General features: G+C 40.1%; 1 protein-coding gene across 1 annotated transcript; it reads left to right on the top strand.

Moving 5' to 3' along the window:
* Positions 1-12,339: 12,339 nt before the first annotated feature.
* LOC105201556 lies at positions 12,340-17,573 on the top strand. Its single transcript, XM_026141368.1, has 5 exons — positions 12,340-13,286; positions 13,376-15,029; positions 15,327-15,640; positions 15,691-16,098; positions 16,256-17,573. The coding sequence occupies exons 1-5, from the start codon at positions 12,340-12,342 to the stop codon at positions 17,571-17,573; spliced, it is 4,641 nt and encodes a 1,546-aa protein (XP_025997153.1).
* The last annotated feature ends 2,909 nt before the right edge of the window (positions 17,574-20,482 follow it).

Below are 20,482 nucleotides of genomic sequence, written 5' to 3'. Positions count from 1 at the left end.
TTATATAAAAAAGCTGGACAAAATACGTTCAAACAGGTCGATTCGCAGATGTTACTCACATATACTCTGTCTAAAGTTGGAATACTGTAAAATGCTGTAGAAAAGGGAATTTTTCTGAAATATATCATAAAACACATCAATTTTTAATTTTAGACACAATTTAATCAAAAATACCTCATATTCGCCTTGTTACATAAGTACATTTTCTAATAGAAATGACAATGATATAATTTTTTTTGAAAGTATAAATCTTTAGCTTTAAAACGCCGTATTGTAAAGTCTTTAAAAATTTTTTGTTGCAAAGATATGATTTTTTTTAAGTGAATTTTTAGATGCCCAAAAACACCTTATATTCTCTATGTTACATAATTATATTTTTTAAAAGAAATGACTTTGCCAAATTTTACTTTAAAAATGTGACTTTTTAGCTTTAAAACACCATATTTGAAAATTTGTAAAAGTTTTTTGTTGCGAAAATATGATTTTTTTAAGAAAAAGTGGATTTTTGACCAATTTCTCATTTTTGCTTAATGGTTTTGCCTTTATAACTTCACAATAAATTATTTTTTTGGCAATGCCAATTGTGCAGTCACACTCCTAAGATTCTGAACTTTCATTTAAAAAAAAATTGTAGAAAAATATTGATTGTAATCAAAATTAAAGCTTCTTAAAGTCGAAAAAATCTCCCAGACCCGAAAATGTGTTTCCGTATTTTACAGGATCGGTGTGTTTAAGGGTTAAATACAATGAACTTCAAGTATTTTAAGTTATTGTGCATTTGTTATCTATATAAAGATAAATATATTATGAACATTCCTTTTGCTTGTACCTTTTTTATTAAACGTTAAGTTTGAGAAATCAGTTTGAGAAATATACGGATAGTAGAGGAGAAGAGGGTATTATGGCTACTATCGACAATATGGCTACTCCTATTATTTCCGTTATTGGTAACGTATTCTAGCAATTGCTTATAGAGTTATGTGTTCTGTAGCCCGCCATTTTTTAGTGATGCTATTATATCAATACATAATAACTGACAGTTGTTATAAGGCATTTTTACTTTTGAGCACTCCTGAACTTTTTTAAGTACACTTTTAATCTTTAATTACATACACTTTCTCATTATTCTTACACCTGAATGTATTATCACACAAAGGTACATTTGAGTGTTTTTTTTTGTTATTTAACTTTTTATTTGGCCGTATACATTTTGAGTAATACGAAGTTAAAACAATAACATGGAATTTTGTTAATATGGTTTTTTAAGCAAAATCTTTATATCAAAATATTTCTTTGATAAATCGATTGTCATTCTAAAGAGCGGTGTTTAAATACATTAGAGACATCATTTTATGCTTGTTGTTTAATGTTGAAATGGGTTAAAATGATATTTTTAATAAAATTTCTAATGGTATTTCTAGAGCTTCTTAATGCAAGAAAATTTTAAATCAGGAAAATTCTAAATAATGAAAAATTAAAAATATATAATTTTGTAACAAGGTACTGTGTTTTTTTTAAAGTAAACTAATTTTTTTAATTATTTTTATGGATCGCCATATTACAACCACTTTTTTTCTCCCACCGATTATGCAGTGCATTAGATTTTTATAAATCACGTCCTAAATAATAAATATTTCGTTACTTTGAGTCTAGAATCTGTCAAACAACACTCTGACTAATGTAATCGTTCATGTTTCAATTGAAAATATTAATTATAAATAAAGTTATTCAATAAAATGAAAATGGGTGCTATATTACCCTCTTCTCTTCCAATACTTAACTCTATATTATCACATTCTATTTGCCATCGGAATCTATCACAGATGGGTAAAATTTACCCAGCCGTCTATTTTGTTGTGTAACTTTAGCTTAGACGCAACAATGTAGAACTTTTTTTTATCAATAGTCCAGATCAAGAGGCGTGGTCGCGTTTCACGCCAAGTGCACGCTTTAGCGAGTCGCAGACTTCTTTTACCTGAGTCATTGACTTCCAAACGTACAAGATTCTTAGATCTCAGCAACGGCTAAATCGATCAAGTTCTGAGTAGTCTCAATTGATAGCTTGGGGAAAATTGCGTATATAAAAGTGTTTTTATTTTTTTTCTCCGTGCCCTACAAGCGTCGATATCGCGATGCAAAGTCTAAATTTCGACTTTTTCATGTTAAGAAACGTCGTCGTCGGGATGTCCATTTCATACTTTTGACACAATAACTGGCAATGCCAGCATACTAGTGTCCCTTGAAGACAGAGTCTGGACAACGTTGTAAAAGATTTCATTGGTTTTGAGGGAAAAGACGGAACTAATCATCAATGATGTTATATCCCCAGAAACCAATCATCAATATTATATCCACACTTCGAGTATCCTGAACGCGGTAAGATTTAGCTTTGAGAAATAAATAGCAATAGTGAGAATTACTAATCTTTAGAGACGCCATTTTCCTTCAAACCAAACATTGTCCAGACTCTGTCTTTAAGGGACACCACAGCATACATTAGTCGGCCGTATTCATGCGAGACGCGAGACCATGTGATGATATTTGTGTCATATTATGGCCGTAACCTATGACATTTGTGTCATTGCATCTCGCCGATGTGAGAGGTTTCCGAAAAGTCGTCCATTTAACAATTAATATTTTAGTTCGCGGGCAACACAAGTGCGCCTGATCCGTTGATACAGTTCACGCCGATATATTGTTATATGATAAAATTAAGATGAGAGTGCAAGTGTCGTCGTTGCGTTAAAAATGGATTCGTTTAATAGTTACGGCAGAAACGACCTGTCGGAGGTGAGTTTAACAAAAATGTCCCAAAGTACGATTTAGCGTTGTATAGTTTTTAAGTAAATCTTGACACGAACTATTTATCATTTCTTCTTGTTGTTTTTCTTAAGGGATAACACCACCTTTGAGGCCCTAAAATGATACCTAAGTTTGGGAATTTATTGTCGGCAAATGAACAACTTTATATAAAAAAAGCTTAGAGGGCTTTATTGTACATATATTGACAAGTAAAAAAATATTTTTAAATTTTCTTTTATGCACAAAATAGCGGCGTACTAGCCCATTTACGAAATCGTCTTTTCTTAAAGATAAATTTTTGCGTGCAAGTTTTCTGCGACATGGTTTATGTTGGTTTATCAAACAAAAAAATCTTCATTATCTACATATTCAAAACTAAGGAAATACGTGGGGATTTTTAAAAATATTAATTTTTATCAAAATAGCAGCTATTTATAGAAAAAAGTGGATTTTTCACCCAAAAATTTGTTTAAAAAATGCTGATTACAAAAAGAGTTTTCAACATTTCGCAAAAAGCCTACGTACTTCCCTGTAGAATAGTTACAAGAAGATTGTGTTAAAATTTCAAGTCAATCGGATAAAAATTGTGAGAGTAACCTTGCACGCAAATTTGAAAAACTATGTTTTGAGAAAAACGCGTTTATAGTTTTGGTAATTGATTTTTTGTGTATAAAGTTGAAAATTTTTAATTTATCTTTAATCTGCGATGCCTGCCCCATAAAGCTTCCACAAGTTTAGCAGCCTCATTATATTCCTTTCTTGTTGCTAATAATGATATTCTGGTCTCTTTTGCTTCTTGGGTGAGACTGCGGTTGGCAAGTACAACGCGCCGCGCATCCAATTTTCGATAATAATAATGACAAATAATGCCCACCATTAGGTTTTAGACTTGCAAAATTTCCATTAGACTGTTATAGCCATCATTATAATAACAAACAGCCAAATTTGTTGCCTAAACACAGAAAAAATAATGGCGTCGCATAAACACAGAAACCGACGTTTTCAAAACTATTTACTGTTATAGTACAAGTAATAACATCTATATTGTGTTAGTCAAAGATCTATTTTCGGTACATAAATAAGGCTCAAGTAACTACGAAGCATAGAGAAGACCGGGCCGCTCTAAATCGCTTGCAGCTGCTCGGTAGACGCATAGAGACGATTTATTTAATAAGCTCAAACAGTATAATACAGTTTGAATTGTGTTCTAAAACTACTTACAGCATATTTTTATAAGTATAAACTAATAATTTAAGCAAAAAAAATCGAGTTTTTCAAATCTCAAAGGTGGTGTTACTCCTTAAGTCTCTTATTGTTCATTTCTCTTTATTATTCAGCAATTTCATATCTTCTCCGATATCTGTCTCGAATTTGACTTAGGTTTACCGTAACTTATTGTTTCGCTTGACGAAACGATAGACAAAATAAAAAATTATGCTTGCCTGATATTGCTTGGATAAAGGTGATCACAATTTTAGCAAATTGCAATTATCTTTCATGCTCAATCAAACTGCAGTATATGCATAACTAAAAGTTTTTACGCTCTTCCTGCGTTTCTTCCGAGATATTTTCAACTAAAACTTGGAAAACTTTTCAAAAATAATAAAATAGATTTTTAGTAAATTGTAACGTATGAATTAAACTATAAATATTTAAATAATACAGCATCCGACTACTTAAAAAATCCTGATGTTTATAACAACCTGCGTTTGTCCGAGTACGGACGAGCTCAGGGAAGCCAGGGCTCGAAGGAAGGTTGCCGGAAGGATTAATTAACTTTTAGATCGGGAGTGCGAATATAGATGAGAGTTTATTATAAACAAGATTAATTGTAGTACAATTAAGAAAAGTGTATATAAAGACGCGGTATTTACAATGCGGCAGTAGCTATTTACAGAGTCTTAATCCCAAGAGGATCGCGGCCGATGAGTGGGAACGGTATGGTATCGTTGTCGCGGTTGCACGCGTTCGTGTACGGCGCGTATTCGTCCGAGGTGTTTACGCTTGCGGTTGCGAGGCCTCGCGGTGCGGGCGCGGGTTGGGATGCCGCGTAGACGGCACGCCGCACAGGGGTCATTTTTGCTAATCTGAGCGAACAAAAGTCAAAAATCCGATTGGGCATTTCAAACTTTTTTGTTGCGTAAAAATGAGCTTGAATGCTATGAAATCTAAAAATAAATAATTTTTAAATCGAATGGGAAATACTCGATAGTACCGTCACGAACATGTTTCTGCAAGTCTTGGCGCGCGCCCGCTCATCGCGGCTCGCGGTCGCCCTCATTTCGATAAGCGAATTCACGCTGAATAGATGCGTTTTATCTGTTCCTACTATGGATCCTACAAATATAAGTAAGTAAGCAACTTATAATGTAAAAATAGTAAGAATTTTTTGAATATAGGTCAAGGTTTATGGTTTTAAAAATTTGCTTCAAAAATTGCTATTTTTTAATATATTTTATTAAGTTTGATAGAGTAGAAAACTCGGGATTGATACGGATTGATCAAATGAGTTAAATGAAATTATTAAATTACTTCTTAATAATAGTTTAAAATTAAATTTAGCTGCAACTATTCGCAACTTTAGATTTTGTATTCATTTTAAGGTCTGATATGCGGGGTCCGACGAGAAACATTATTTTGCGTTTGACGAAATGAATCAAATATTAATAAAAAAACTGACGCAGTTTTGAATTTTTTGATGTAGAAAAGTGATTTTTTAGAGTACAAGAATTCAAAATGTATAATTGAGAAAAAGATTAGAAATTTTTGCAGCCAATTAATGTTAAAATGGAAAAAATGCCATCGTAGTAATAATTTATTTGTCTCAATAAATAAGAAATGGCTCGACGGAAAAATTATTTTTGAGGAACTTCTATCTAAAGAAACTCCATCACGATCTGGGAGACCAGAAAAATCGTTCGCTAGCTATAGTGACTCGGTCAAACGGAGGAAAGTTCGTCCACTCTTACAGACGTTCACTCAAGATGAACTGATTTTCGCGTCAAGAATGAGTCTTAGGCGAAGTGGAAAAAGAGATACAGCTGATTTAATTAAACAAGTATCTAGTTCTCCTAAGAGAGCGACAAAAATAAAAAAAATGTGTTCCAATGTACAGCAATTACCAACAAAAATTACACCTGAAAAGGCTCTCGCTTTGTACATAAATACAAAAATGACAAAAAAACAATATTATACATTGCTATAAAACAAATCAGTACATCTCATAATGCAAATACTTATCCAAATTATAATGCACTATTGCTCGCAAAAAAAAATGTTACCCAAATGATATAACAATTAATGAAATTTCATCCGAGATCAAGCTCCAATCATTAGTGGAACATACAGTCCAAAGACTACTTTTCGTTCAAAGTGACAAACTTAAAGATATTATTGATAGCGGTAGTACTATTGAAAAAATAAACATTTATTTCAAATGGGGTTGTGATGGTGCAGCCGGGCAAAGTTGCTATAAGCAAGTTTTTCAGTACGAAGAAAATAATGACTCATTTCTGTTTTTAATTTCTATAGTGCCATTACGAATTATAGCAGAAGTTTGTGAAGACAAACAGGAATTTGTTGTTTGGCAGAATGAATCTAGCTCATCGACAAAATACTGTCGACCAGTGAAAATAATTTTTCACAAAGAAACAAAGGATTTTGTCAAAGATGAAATTAAAAACATTAAAAAACAAATAGATGAACTTTCTCCAGTTATTACAAAATTTCATGAGAATTCAATACCATGTTATTCCTCATTTTCTTTGACAATGATTGATGGTAAGATTTGTAGCTGGTTAGCCGATACACCCGGTCAAAATTGTCATCTTTGTAAGGCTTCTCCAAAGCAAATGAATGACATAGATGCCATGTTAGAAAGATCGATTACGGAAGATAATTTAGAATATGGCATTTCAAGTCTTCATGCATGGATAAAAACATTTGAATGCATTTTACACATCGCCTACAGATTAGAAATACGTAAATGGCAAATCAGAAAAAAAGATAAAGAAAAGATGGAAACAAGAAAGAAGAAGATACAAGAAAAATTTCGTTGACACATGGGTCTTCTAATTGATATGCCTAAGCCAGGTTTTGGAACGACAAACGACGGTAATACGGCGAGACGTTTTTTCAGAAATCCCGAATTGGCTTCTAAAATCACAGGAATAAATGAAGAATTTATAAGACGAATGAGTGTCGTATTAATTACTATTTCCTGTGGTTTCGAAGTAGACAGCACGCTATTTAAATCTTATTGTATAGATACTGCAAAGATCTACATCAGCTTGTATCCTTGGTATTACATGCCACAGAGTTTACATAGAGTACTAATTCATGGCGCAGATCTGATTAATAAATCAGTTCTACCAATTGGACAAATGTCCGAAGAAGTACAAGAATCACGGCATAAAGACGCGAAGCAATACAGAGAATTCTTTTCGCGGAAGTTCTCTCGGCAGCAGACACTCGAAGACATGATGCATATGTTGCTTATATCATCTGACCCAGTAATTAGCAGCTTTCGAATATCACAACCTAAGAAAAGTAACACTTTGCCATTAGAAGCTATGAAAATGATCAAATGTGTCGATAGAAATTCATTAAATAGTAGTAATGAAAGTGAATCTTGTGATAGTAGCGATAACAATGAGTAAAACATGCTTTTTTTCTTCTTTTTGATTTATCTCTCAATGTACCTTATAGAATTACGTTATTATTTTATTACATTCAAATTGCATTAAAAAATTCCTTCATTTATTTATTTTTTGCATTTGTTAGTCTGTATGATACGTTTTTTTATTTGCATCATCAAAAGCAAATATATGACTAATGCTTTGTAAAATTTGGTTTTATTTTATATTTTAGCTATTTTTCAGCAATATATTCTTAAAAATTTATAATGTGTATTCATTAAAATTAATTTTCTGTCCTTTAATAAAATTTTCCAAGCATTAATTACACGTTTTATCAAATAAAATAATTTCGCTCACTCAGATCGACAAAAGTGACCACTGTGCGCCGGTGCGTTTCTTAGAATCCCGTCTCGCGACTCGCAACAGATGCCACGCGGAATTCTCTTACAAGGGGAGCACCAGACATTGTCCCCTCCGATTTCGTTGAACTTTATATATGTTATAAACCTATCCTCCTACTAATTCATTCTAAAGTAATAGGACCCGCCTCTCAAGCATTCGCGAGAAAAACGCGTTTAAAGATTTACGTGTGCGTAATGTACCGTGTAGTAAAAACAGATTGACACCTAAGCAGCGTAGCCTATTCGGTAAGGTGCCCGACTACAATGCTGCATATTACTGGTTCGAATCTTACTTTTTTCATTTTTTTTTTTTTTAAATTTCCTTGCAACGTACTATTGTGTGTGGTGTATGTTTTTAAATGTTTAGCCTATAAAATAACTGTTTTAATTATACAATTAATTATATTTCAGAAATTATAAAATTCATCTATTTATTAATGTTTTTAAGGTTTTGTGAGTATTAGTTAGCAGATTTTCTGCTACTAATAAACTCTTGCAATAAATAAGAGCGTTTGTTAGGTTATTTTTCATTACTTCATTTTCATTCGGCGGAGATTCCGGGCTTGAAATATTTTCTTCTGCACTGGAACTTGTTGGTTCTTGCATTTTTATAAATGATATATTCGCACTGCAATTTACACACGGTATGCTCTGAACGCTAGCTACTACTCGAATGAACCCAACGGTCTCAAAACCGTTTAAACGATCTTATAGTGTTACAAAGAAAACAAGTTCTCAGGTAGCGTGCGTATAACTACACAGATATCCTTGCCAAAAGGAACTGTCTGTGTAGCCGAAATTCGTTGCAACAAGAAGAAAAATCGTGGCAAAAATAATTTGAAATTTGTTTAATTGAATAGAAAATAAATTTCAACATATAATTAATAATATTTTATTAACACATTCTAAAATTACATAATAAAATCATATTATTTTTTATTCACAAAACCTTAAAAACATTAATAAATAGATGAATTTTATAATTTCTGAAATATAATTAATTGTATAATTAAAACAGTTATTTTATAGGCTAAATATTTAAAAACATACACCACACACAATAGTACGTTGCAAGGAAATTAAAAAAAAAAAAATGAAAAAAGTAAGATTCGAACCAGTAATATGCAGCATTGTAGTCAGGCGCCTTACCGACTAGGCTACGCTGCTTAGGTGTCAATCTGTTCTTACTACACGGTACATTACGCACACGTAAATCTTTAAACGCGTTTTTCTCACGAATGCTTGAGAGGCGGGTCCTATTACTTTAGGATGAATTATTGGGAGGATAGGTTTATAACATATATAAAGTTCAATGAAATCGGAGGGGACAATGTCTGGTGCTCCCCTTGTTAGTAGAGAACTTGCTGATGCAATGATGACGGCTGCCTTAACATCTCTTGATGGAGGCAGAGATCTCTTTACCCCCTGAGTGACAGTCGTCGTCGCGGACTCCGTCGGAGTGAGAGATAACAAGCGCCGAGATCTCTCGGCCGGGACGGAGCTCCATCGCGGTAACTGGTCTCTCTGGTATGCAGAACAAAGAGCGGGAGAATCGTCGAGATCTCTCGACGGTGGCAGAGCTCACTTTACCACGCGAATTTCCCTGTTCTGACTTGGAGGCTGGATTAGGAAAGAGTTCTCCTCTCTGCGAGATTGTCCCCTTATACCCCGACCTCGGAGAGTTAGAGATGTTTTGGTGGAGGCTCGGGAGTTTGGCACTCCTTGGAATACAGCATTCCCACTGCTTCGAGATCGGTTCTGTTCTCGCTTGCACGTATCTCTGTCGGGCAGTCTAGAGCGCATGCGCGTGGAGTTGGAAGGGGGGAAGCGGTTCGCGGCCCCAGGGGGAACGATGCGGAGGTGCATGTTCAAATACCTAGATAATTCGAAACTTAAGATTGGAGTTAAATTTACATACCCAAACTACAAAAACTTGAACAGAGAAACCAATTGCAAAACGTGTTAAAACATATAAAATAAAATTATAATAAATAACTTTCATTATCCAATGTTATGAAACAAGAATTACAAAATTTTTTTATTAAAAAAATGATAGTTTTAAATTATTTATTCAGATAAACACCTTTTTATTGGAAAAGTTTTATTTTTCTGCTAATATTTAAAAACAACATATTTTTTTATATCAAAAGCTGTTAAATAATAATAGGTATCTAATGAATAATAAAAATTATTTCTTATTACATATTATTAAATTTGTCATAATGTACCTTGTAACAAAACGCCCCTCCACCTCGCGCGCACTGCCACTCCGCTCCAAACACCCGAGCACCGCAACAGCTGGAACCACGTGCGCACACCCAGCTAACCCCTCGCAATCACGCGGTAGCACGCACGCCGTCCGTAGCGTTCCGCAACGTTTCCACTCTAAGCCAGCCGACCGAGCGCGCGGATTGGTGCGATATATAATTCAACAACCGGAGACAGACCTTCCCTGTCCACCAAACCGTACGAGTCGAGCATCCTCGACCGCGCTTCCGACTCCCTCGAGGACGAGATTACTTGCCTTGTTCTATACTCACGACGAGAATCCTCGTCGTCCTGAGTAGCCGAGAATTCTCGGCTAACCGCGAGCTACCTCCGTGCCGAACACCTTTGCCTCAGCCAATCACGGCGAGTATCCTTGCCGAGTTTCACAGCCGAGCATCCTCGGCGAATCACATCATCGCCCGCGACGAGTATCCTCGTCGAGTCCGTAAGCCAGGTATTCCTGGCCAATCAGCTCCGTTCTATTCACAGGGAAGATTCACTCTTTCAAACTTGCAAACCGAACATCGTCAAGGCATCCGCGCCCTGGCGATTTAGTTCGCCTCACTTGCACGAGGCGGCTCGGGCGAAGCGCGGAAACGCTACCATCGCACCGACCAATCCGCGTTCGGCGCACTGACACCGCGTTCCGCAAATCACCGATCACCCCGGACACCGTGTCCGTTTAAAACCGCAAACACATTTGTATCTCCGTAGAGTAATCTCGAGGCAATTGTTACTATCTTTCCGTTATCTCAATTGTTTCGTTTATCGCGTCTATTTAGATTGTCGTTTTTGTTATTTCGAGCAACACTTTATATCTTCATTTACTGTAACTAGTGATACCAAAAGCCGAACACATTTCCGCTTTGTTAAGTCACTCGTTACGAAGCGTTTTCACTACCAAACTATCTTCACATGTAATTATTAAGATTTCTTAAATAAATATCTAGTACTTTGTTCTATTTAACTCCGAGTGCGATTATTTCACCAAACCCGGCAACCCGACAAACTTATCCGCAACCGCATCCTTGCTTTTCCGACACCACCCAAAAACCACCAGCGTTACATCCTTGTAAAATTATCCCATAGTTCTATTATCCCATAGTTCTATTATCCCATTTAAAAAATAGCATTTTGTTGAGAAACTGGCAATTAATTTTGTTCAGAACTAAATTTACATCGTATATTTTATTATATATTGTATTTTAGCATGTATCGCATATTATAAATTTTCAAAATTGATAACTGTTCGATTGAAAATTATATTTCTGTTCCTCGCAATAATTATTAAGGCAACATTGACACTGATACTTGTAAATATCTTTGAAATTGTTTTTCATCTCTATTTGTCTCACGTCACGGTCAAATCCAAGGATTCTGTTATTCTTTTCACGAGCATCTCTGCCCGTTAATTTGCTCATCTCGGAAGCAAACAAGTTTCGCGCCAAGGTGCGCGCGAAGGAGAGTCAACGAACATCGATATTTCCCAAACACGGATTTGAACGGTACGCGCTTTTGTTTGTTCAAATCGGTAACTCCCATCGGGAGGGTCGCTTGGCCAATAATCTTCATTTCGGGAACAATTCGCTCCTCTCGACTCTCCTTCGCGAAGCACCGTTTTTCCGGGGTTTGCGCTCTCGTTCGAGAGTCCGACGCCTCAGAAGCTAAAGAAACGCGATCGATTCAAACTCTCTTTTGCAAAAGTAACCGCGCGAACGGAATCAGTTTTATCCATATTGATACCGAGCATTTATAATGCACTCGATCCGACTTATCGATAACAGCACAAATTTTGTGACAAGTTATAATAAACACTTTGTGAGAACCGATAAAACTGTACATTCAATGCATCCTTGATCACCTCCTGTTGTCCGTTCCTGCACTCGAGCGTCGAACCGCTCAATTTCTCTCCTGTTCGCGTGTGTCGTCGTCGCTCTCTCGCGCTCTCTCTCTCTCTCTCTCTTTGTCATTCGCGCTACTGCTGTCTCTCGCGCTCTCAACGCTCGCTATCAGTATCGCACGAATTCAAAATTCATAACTCCCGCGTTCTCTCTCTGAGAAAAAACCGGCTTCCAGTGCTCGTTTGTTAAAATCCTAAATAAACTATACCGAGTCCACTGAACATTTTGGTCCTTCGAGCCGGATCGCGGTGAGTGTCGTGAGACTATCGTGCCGAACAGGACGACGTTCTAGACATTAAATCAGTGCAGTTGTGAGTGACGACCGGGACAATGACCAAGTTGCTAGCGAAGCAGCAGACGCTGCTTCACTCGATCGCCAACGCTCTTTCCAATTTCAAAAAATTGGGAAGAAATAACTACACTCCCGCGAAGATTCGATCTAGAATCAACGCGCTCAAGGACGCTTGGGGCCAGTGCATAAACGCCCATGCAGCTCTGATGCATGTCACTCCCGAGGACCAGAAGAAGGATGTCGAGTACTTTGCACTGCAGCAGTTCGACGAACACGAGGAACTTTTCCGGACGGCCCTCGACTACATGACGGAGTGCCTGGAGGAGTTGAAACCCGTGTCGCCCGCAGCTTCGTTGGCAAGTCCTACGTTCAGATACGCGGATCCCGCGTCTTCCTCCGTGTCTCATTTACCGCCGATTAAAATTCCACCATTCTCGGGCAATCCTGAAGACTGGGAAAGTTTTCGCGATCGCTTTTCTTCACTGTTAATTCAAAACAAAGAATTAACCGCGTTTTCCCGCATGCACTTTCTAGCGCCAAGTCTAACGGGTAGCGCTCTCGACGCGATTAAAACTGTACCGGTCACCGCCGACAACTTTGACATTGCGTGGAAGATTCTGCTCTCGCGTTACGACAATAAGCGTCGCCTCGTCGATGTTCATATTGCCGCGCTGCTCAATCTGTCCCCAGTCAATCGGGAGTCGGCGTCTGAATTAAACGACCTTCGCGATAAGGCGAATCGCGCTATCGTCTCGCTAAAAAAGCTGGACAGATTCTCCGAAAAGATTCTGAGCGACATCCTAGTTCACACAGTCTCGCGAAGGCTCGATAGCTCTACGCGAAAAGCGTGGAAACTAAAGAGAAGCGAAGACGCGAACATTCCCACGTTCGAAGATCTCGACAAGTTCCTTGCAGCACGCGCTCGCGCGCTAGAAGAACTCAGTCCCTCAAGTTCACCTCGACCAGCCGTGCGAAAGGATCACAGGTTACGGCTTCGACTGCATCTCCGATCTCATGCCCGCTTTGTAACGCTTCTCATTATGTAAATAAATGCGCTCAATTTTTGAACCGAAGTCCGAGTCAACGAGTGGAGGTCATCAAACAGGCAAAGCGCTGTCTAAATTGTCTCAGTACGAAGCACGTCACTCAATCCTGCCCGAGCAAGTATTCATGTCGGACATGTCAAAAACGACATCACACTCTCCTTCACGTTGACTCGAGTTCCGTGTCTGCGGTCACCGCCGTCGCTCCAAACGTGTCGACGCCCTTCGAAACGACGGAAGTCTCAACTGCAGCTTCGATGTCCGCGGCTTGCGATTTTCCATCTCGACCGCCGGTGTTCATTGCCACCGCACGAATTCTCGTAACTTTCCCCCTCGGTCGAACGCGCTTCGTTTGCGCTCTTCTCGACCCCGGATCGGAACTTACGCTCATTTCAGAAAGTTTAAGTCGGGAATTGAAATTACGGCGCCTTCGTCTGCCTATTTTGATTTCCGGGGTCGGATGCGTGGATGCCGGATCGTGTAGATACGCCGCTCAAATCGAAATCTCGTCGATGCATTCGCCCGAACCTGCTTTTTCAGTCATTGCGATTATCATGCGCTCACTCACACCATATTCTCCGTCGCGCGCCGCGTCTCAACGTTCGTGGAGTCATTTAGACGGCCTCTCGCTGGCCGACTCAGACCCAACAAGCGCTGCGCCGATTGAAGTTATCATCGGTGCCGATCTCTACGGTGAGATTCTCCTCGATGGCCGTCGGAAAGGAGAATTCGGTCAGCCTTACGCGCAGAACACTATCTTTGGATGGGTACTCTCCGGACCGACGTCCTCTTCGCCGTTCCTCTCGTCGGCATCCGTTCACTGTTGCTCGCAAGTAACGTGCTCACGCGGTGACTCGCCCACACTTGATCAGGCATTGAGACGATTCTGGGAAGTGCAGGAGATTCCGCGGAAGATGGTGCTCACTCCGGACGAATTACAATGTGAGGAGCATTTTCTCACAACGCATTCGCGTAACTCTGATGGGCGGTACATCGTCCGTCTACTATTCAAAAACGGTCCGCCGATTAAAATCGGATCATCTCGCGGCACAGCTACTCGCTGTCTCAGCAGCTTACTCCGTCGATTTCGAAAATCGCCAGATTTTCAAAAGGAGTATTCGGAATTTTTGCGCGAATATGAAGAGATGGGTCACATGCGGGAATCGCCTCCGTTGTCCGAATCGTCTCAATGCGTATTTATTTGCCATCATCCTGTCATCCGCGACGGAAGTAGCACTACGCGTCTCAGGGTAGTATTTAATGCGTCGAGTGTTACCTCCAACGCGACCTCGCTCAATGACCATATGTTAGCGGGACCGAAGCTTCAGACTGAGTTAACCGCGGTTATTTTGCGTTGGCGTCAATTCCGATACGTTTACTCAGCGGATATCGCAAAAATGTATCGACAAATTCTTGTCGATCCGCGAGACGTGAACTATCAACGCATTCTCTGGTGCAAAAGCGACTCTAGTTGCCCTCGCGAATATCAATTACTCACGGTCACATACGGAACCGTGGCCGCTCCGTTCCTGGCACTTCGAGTACTGCGCCAACTTCTCTACGATGAAGGACCGTCATTTCCACTCGCCGTGACAGTCCTTCAGGATAACATATACGTCGATGACGTGCTCTTTGGCGCCGATGACATTCCGCTCCTGCGTCAAACGCGCAATCAGACGTGCGCGGTGTTGAGCCGGGGCGGGTTTCAGTTGCGAAAATGGTAGAGTAACTCATCTCGACTGCTCGACGACATTCCTGAAGAGAATCACGGTCTCGTTTGTAATAAAACTCTGCAGGAGGACGAGCAGCTGAAGATTCTGTGAATTAGTTGGAGCCCGTCTCAGGACGCGTTTCAATTCCGCGTGTCCATTCCATCCTCGATTCCTCGTACGAAGAGATCGATTCTCTCGATCATTGCGCGTCTTTTCGATCCCCTCGACTGGAGTGCTCCACTAACAATCCGCGCTAAAATCTTTCTTCAGAAGCTGTGGCAAATCCGCGTCGACTGGGATGAGGATATTAATGCTAGTCTAGGCGATGAATGGTTGTCGATCGAGAACTCTCTCAAGGTCATCGATGGCCTCCTCATTGATCGGTGGATACGGAAAGGTGCGGACACCGTCATGTGCGAGGTGCACGGATTTTCTGACGCGTCTCAGAAAGCCTACGCGGCCGCCGTATACATTTGCCTAGCCTCGTTATCGGGCGAACGATCGTCGATGCTGCTTCTCAGCAAATCAAAGGTTGCGCCAATAAAACCGTGGAGCGTACCACGGCTGGAACTGGCTGCAGCCGTGTTACTCTCGCGCCTCATGAAATTTGCACTGGAGTCATTGCGGCTTCCAGACTCGACTCCGTGTTACTGTTGGACGGATTCCACGGTGGTTCTTGCGTGACTCAACACCCGTCGAGGTGGAGGATGTTTGTCTCAAATCGTGTCATCGATATTCAAACCCGCTTCCCTAATGCCTCTTGGCGACACGTCTCCACTGATGACAACCCCGCTGATTGCGCTTCTCGCGGCATTCTCGGAAGTCAGCTCGCGTCACACGATCTCTGGTGGAGTGGTCCGTCGTGGTTGCGTCTCGCCAGCTCTGACTGGCCGTCGGCGATCGCCCCCACTCCTGCCGGAGAGTTACCCGAACAAAAATCTGAGAAAACCGTGAACCTGGTCGAGCAGCTGGAGCCGTGGGATCTTGCTTCGCGATATTTGTCATGGCCGAAACTGCTCAGGGTCACGGCATACATCATGCGGTTTGTGTCTCGGGTACGTGATCGCTTCTTACCGCGCGGAATTCAGCGGGACGGGTCTTTCTCTCTCTCTCTCCGCGGGCAAGATCCGGTACGCTCGAGTCTTCTGGCTGAAATATATTCAGAGAGATTCATTTCCACTTGACCGGAACGCTCTTAGGTCAGGAAAACCTCTCGCCTCGAAAAACAGTCTCAATCTGCTCACTCCGTTCCTCGACGAAGAGGAACTAATTCGCGTTGGCGGGCGACTCGCTCATGCTCCGCTCCCGTTCACCACCAAACATCCTATTGTGCTAGCGTCTCACCCGTTAGTTGAGTTGATCGTGCAGAACGCTCATTTGCGATCACTTCATGCTGGCACTCAACTAACTTTCAATGTGCTGCGGCAGGAATTCTGGCTGCTTCGCGGACGCAGTGTCGTCAGAGCCGCGATTCACAAGTGCGTTGTATGCGCACGCGAGCGCGCCGCGATTCCGACACAACTCATGGGCAATTTCCCTCAAGTGCGAGTGTCGCGTCCTTCGCGCGCTTTCCTGAATTGTGGCCTTGACTATGCTGGACCAATTCTCATCCGATCTATGTCCGGTCATGGAATCGCGTCACGAAAGGCATACATTGTCATATTTATCTGCATGGCCACTCGCGCTGCCCATCTGGAAATTGTAGATGGTTACGCCACTCCTGCGTTTCTAGCGGCGTATGCCAGATTCGTTGCTCGACGAGGTCTTTCTGAGTCCATCTACTCGGACAACGGAACCACGTTCGTCGGCGCCGACCGAGAAATGACGATCGCCTTTCGCGCAGCGCTGCGCAACTCGGACTTTCAAAATCAAACCGTCATCGACAACACCAGCTGGCACTTCATACCTCCGTCTGCGCCTCACTTCGGCGGTCTCTGGGAGGCGGGGGTGCGAAGTGTCAAGCATCATCTCCGTCGCATGATAGGAGCTCATACGCTCACATACGAAGAGATCTCTACTCTCCTCTGTAGCATCAAAGCGTGCCTCAACTCAAGGCCGCTAGCGCCGCTCTCCGACACGCTCGACGATTACGAACCGTTGACGCCGGGACATTTTTTGATCGGCGGTGCATTAACCGCTCGCCCTGAACCGTCTACGCTTAATATTAAAGAAAGTTGCCTCACGCGATGGCAGCTCGTTCGCCAGATAACGGAACAATTTTGGAAAATCTGGCAAAGTGATTATGTTAACACTCTCCAGCAAAGAACTAAGTGGAGACGCCAACTTCAAACCGATGTTCGCGTTGGGCAGCTAGTCTTGCTTAGAAACTCACTTCTTCAGCCGTGCAAATGGGAATTGGGCCGTATAATAATGTGTCATCCTGGCTTCGACGGGCTCTCGCGAGTCGTCACCGTAAAAACGGCAACGTCGGAATACAAGCGCCCTCTGAGTAAACTTTGTTTTCTGCCGATCGACATTGAGCAAAAAACGAACACCGACGGTGAACCCTCGAAATAGCGCGAACATATCAATCGCCTCGCTCTATCCTTACTCGGAAAGCGCCGAGTTCATCTTTCGAAACGAATATTCCGAGGCGGGCGGTATGTTCAGAACTAAATGTATTTTATCGTATATTTTATTATATATTGTATTTTAGCATGTATTGCATATTATAAATTTTCAAAATTGATAACTGTTCGATTGAAAATTATATTTCTGTTCCTCGCAATAATTATTAAGGTAATATTGACACTGATACTTGTAAATATCTTTGAAATTGTATTTCATCTCTATTTGTCTCACGTCACGGTCAAATCCGAGGATTCTGTTATTCTTTTCACTCGCATCTCTGCCCGTTAATTTGCTCTTCTCCGAAGCAAACAAGTTTCGCGCCAAGGTGCGCGCTAAATGTCTATTCACCTAAAAATTCTTTTCAGAACCACTAAATTATTTAACGGTGGAACATTTGTCAAGAATGCAATATTTAATAAAAAAAAAGAAAATATTAAAGAACCAATATATTTTTAATTTTAAAAAATGACTTATTCCCTTACCTTTCCTACCTTCTCATACACGTTTCTCTTTGTTGTTATGTATATCTCTGTCTGTGCAAAAATAATAACATAATACTGAATCAAATTTATACGGATAGATCTACAAATGGTATAAACATAACGTAACGGAGATTATTCTGCATTTTGGCGTTAATAATTTTGCGTATGTAATTATATGAATATATTATTGTTTATATGCAATAGAAACAAAAACATAATTACATTAAACTAAATAAATTTATATTTAAAATTGAAAACAAAGTATCTGAGACATATTAATTTATTTCTTTATCTTTCTCACTTCCAGTAAAAATATTTCATACATAATTATATATAGTTATACACAAATATGTAGACTAATAAAGTAATAAACATAAATAATAAAAACATTTGATCTATAAAATTATTCATGTTCCGAGCGCGCGCGTGCGACTCAGCGTCGGTAACTCAAGCTACCTACTATGACCCTGCGAATCGTTGCACCTCACTGTACAATATGACATATTTAAACAAGTCTAACTGTAGGAGTGTTACAAGCGGGCTCCTCAGTAATAATATTATGATGTTCAAGCTTTATAGCACAAAAAATACACAATGAAAATAAACATCAATATAGAGTTTTGGAAAGCTTTTGACAACAGCTATTAGACTATGGAACTAAAAATAGCGTGTTCCATTAAAAAAAGTAATATGATTTTGACCTGACCTCAGTGACGCTATTGAAGGTCAAACTAGTAAGATTAGTGAATAGATTTCCTTAAACCCTACAATTTTTGTTTGAAACTTTTTTTCATAAACTTATATTTTTCAAGATAATACAGTGTTCCGATTTTTCCGTTACATCTTATAAATACCGTACTGTAATTTATTTTGGAGGCAACGACCTATACAACGGTGATTGCCTTGGTGAGTACTTTCTAACAATATATTGTTTGTCGGGATCGGCGACTAGCAATTGGAAAGTCTTCCTAGTCAGTTCAGTAAATTAAAAAAGCAATTGAGTATACATCCGAGGTCTCAGTGAGAGTGTTAAGTAGTGATCTCTCAAATGTATTTAGATGGCGCTGTAGCGAGCATTGCGTAAAGTGACATGACCTATCTTATGTTCCTTTGTTCTTAGTGTGTCACATTTTTTCTCTGCGGTACGCGTTTGTCAGACTTTATTGTATCTAATATAAAATATACTTTTTTTTTTAAATTGTGTGTTTGCTAAGCTCCTCAGTCAACAGATTTATTATAACATTACAAAAATTAATGAAAAAATACTTGTTAATTTCTCAATGACTGTAATATTAACGCTACTTTATAAAGTAACCTTCCTAACCGTAGACATTTTATATAACAAATAAAATCTTTATGAATGTTTTAATGAATAATGGTAACAGTAACAAATTATTTTTTAAAAGACTCTTCCATTCCTGACATTATTATTGTAGTGAAAAATTAGAGAGGGTCCCAGATGCGCACAAAACCAGTTGAACATGGCAGGGTTTTTTAATCAGACACACGGCGATCTCAATTGGACACGTTTCTAATTGAACATAAGTTGAAACGGACACACGACGGTTCCACTCAGACAGTTTAGAAGAACGACGTTAGTGAGGTTAAGAAATCTGCCACACGGCATAGAGGGACATTGAAAACGTGTAAATGAGGATAGTAAATCACACAAACACACACACGCGCGCGCGAGGGGGGGCGCAAGGGGGTGAGTCTACGTCCCATCTTCTCCTCCTGCTCTCACACGCAAAACGAGATCTACAGATATACTTTTCCAAATGGTTTGTAACTTTCCACAATAGGGTGTAATTCGCTTCGCGTGAAAAATTGCAAACTCATGTGGATTAGTACATCTATAGACAGTATAGATAGTACATCTATATCTCGTTTTGCTTGCAACGGCAGGGAAGAGTCATTGTAGAAGTTCTGAATCGATTTGTAGTCTCCCGAGGCTGTAAATCGAATCACAATACAGAAGTTGGCGTTCCTGCGGTTCTCAATGCTCATTACGGGGTCTGGGGACTCCTAGAGTCCCCAGGTACAGGGACTTCAACCATCCTGATGCCCGAGTTGACCATACCACACCGTAATCCATCCTCCGTTTTATTACGTGGATGGACCGGGGGCCCTGGCTTCATCACCCAAGCCGCAAGAAGTCAATCTTTATAATAAATCAAGGCGGCAACGTCTGAATCGCTGCGTTTCAAGCCCGTACCAACGGTGCCGCGTCTCGCGCTTCAGACGCCAAGGTGGTGTGTATGCGAGTCAGGCTGCACCTTTTGGAGCGGCAACCGTAGGGCCTAAAGCACATAGTACGGAGAGTCTTCGGGGGGACGTGAGGCCAGATACCCTTGTATCTAAAAATGACGCTGT

The sequence above is a fragment of the Solenopsis invicta genome, chromosome 3 (genome assembly GCF_016802725.1).
Source record: "Solenopsis invicta isolate M01_SB chromosome 3, UNIL_Sinv_3.0, whole genome shotgun sequence".
Classification (NCBI taxonomy): Eukaryota; Metazoa; Arthropoda; class Insecta; order Hymenoptera; family Formicidae; genus Solenopsis; species Solenopsis invicta.
The sequence above is the reverse complement of the archived record's forward strand: the minus strand, read 5'-3'. Positions and strand labels throughout refer to the sequence as shown.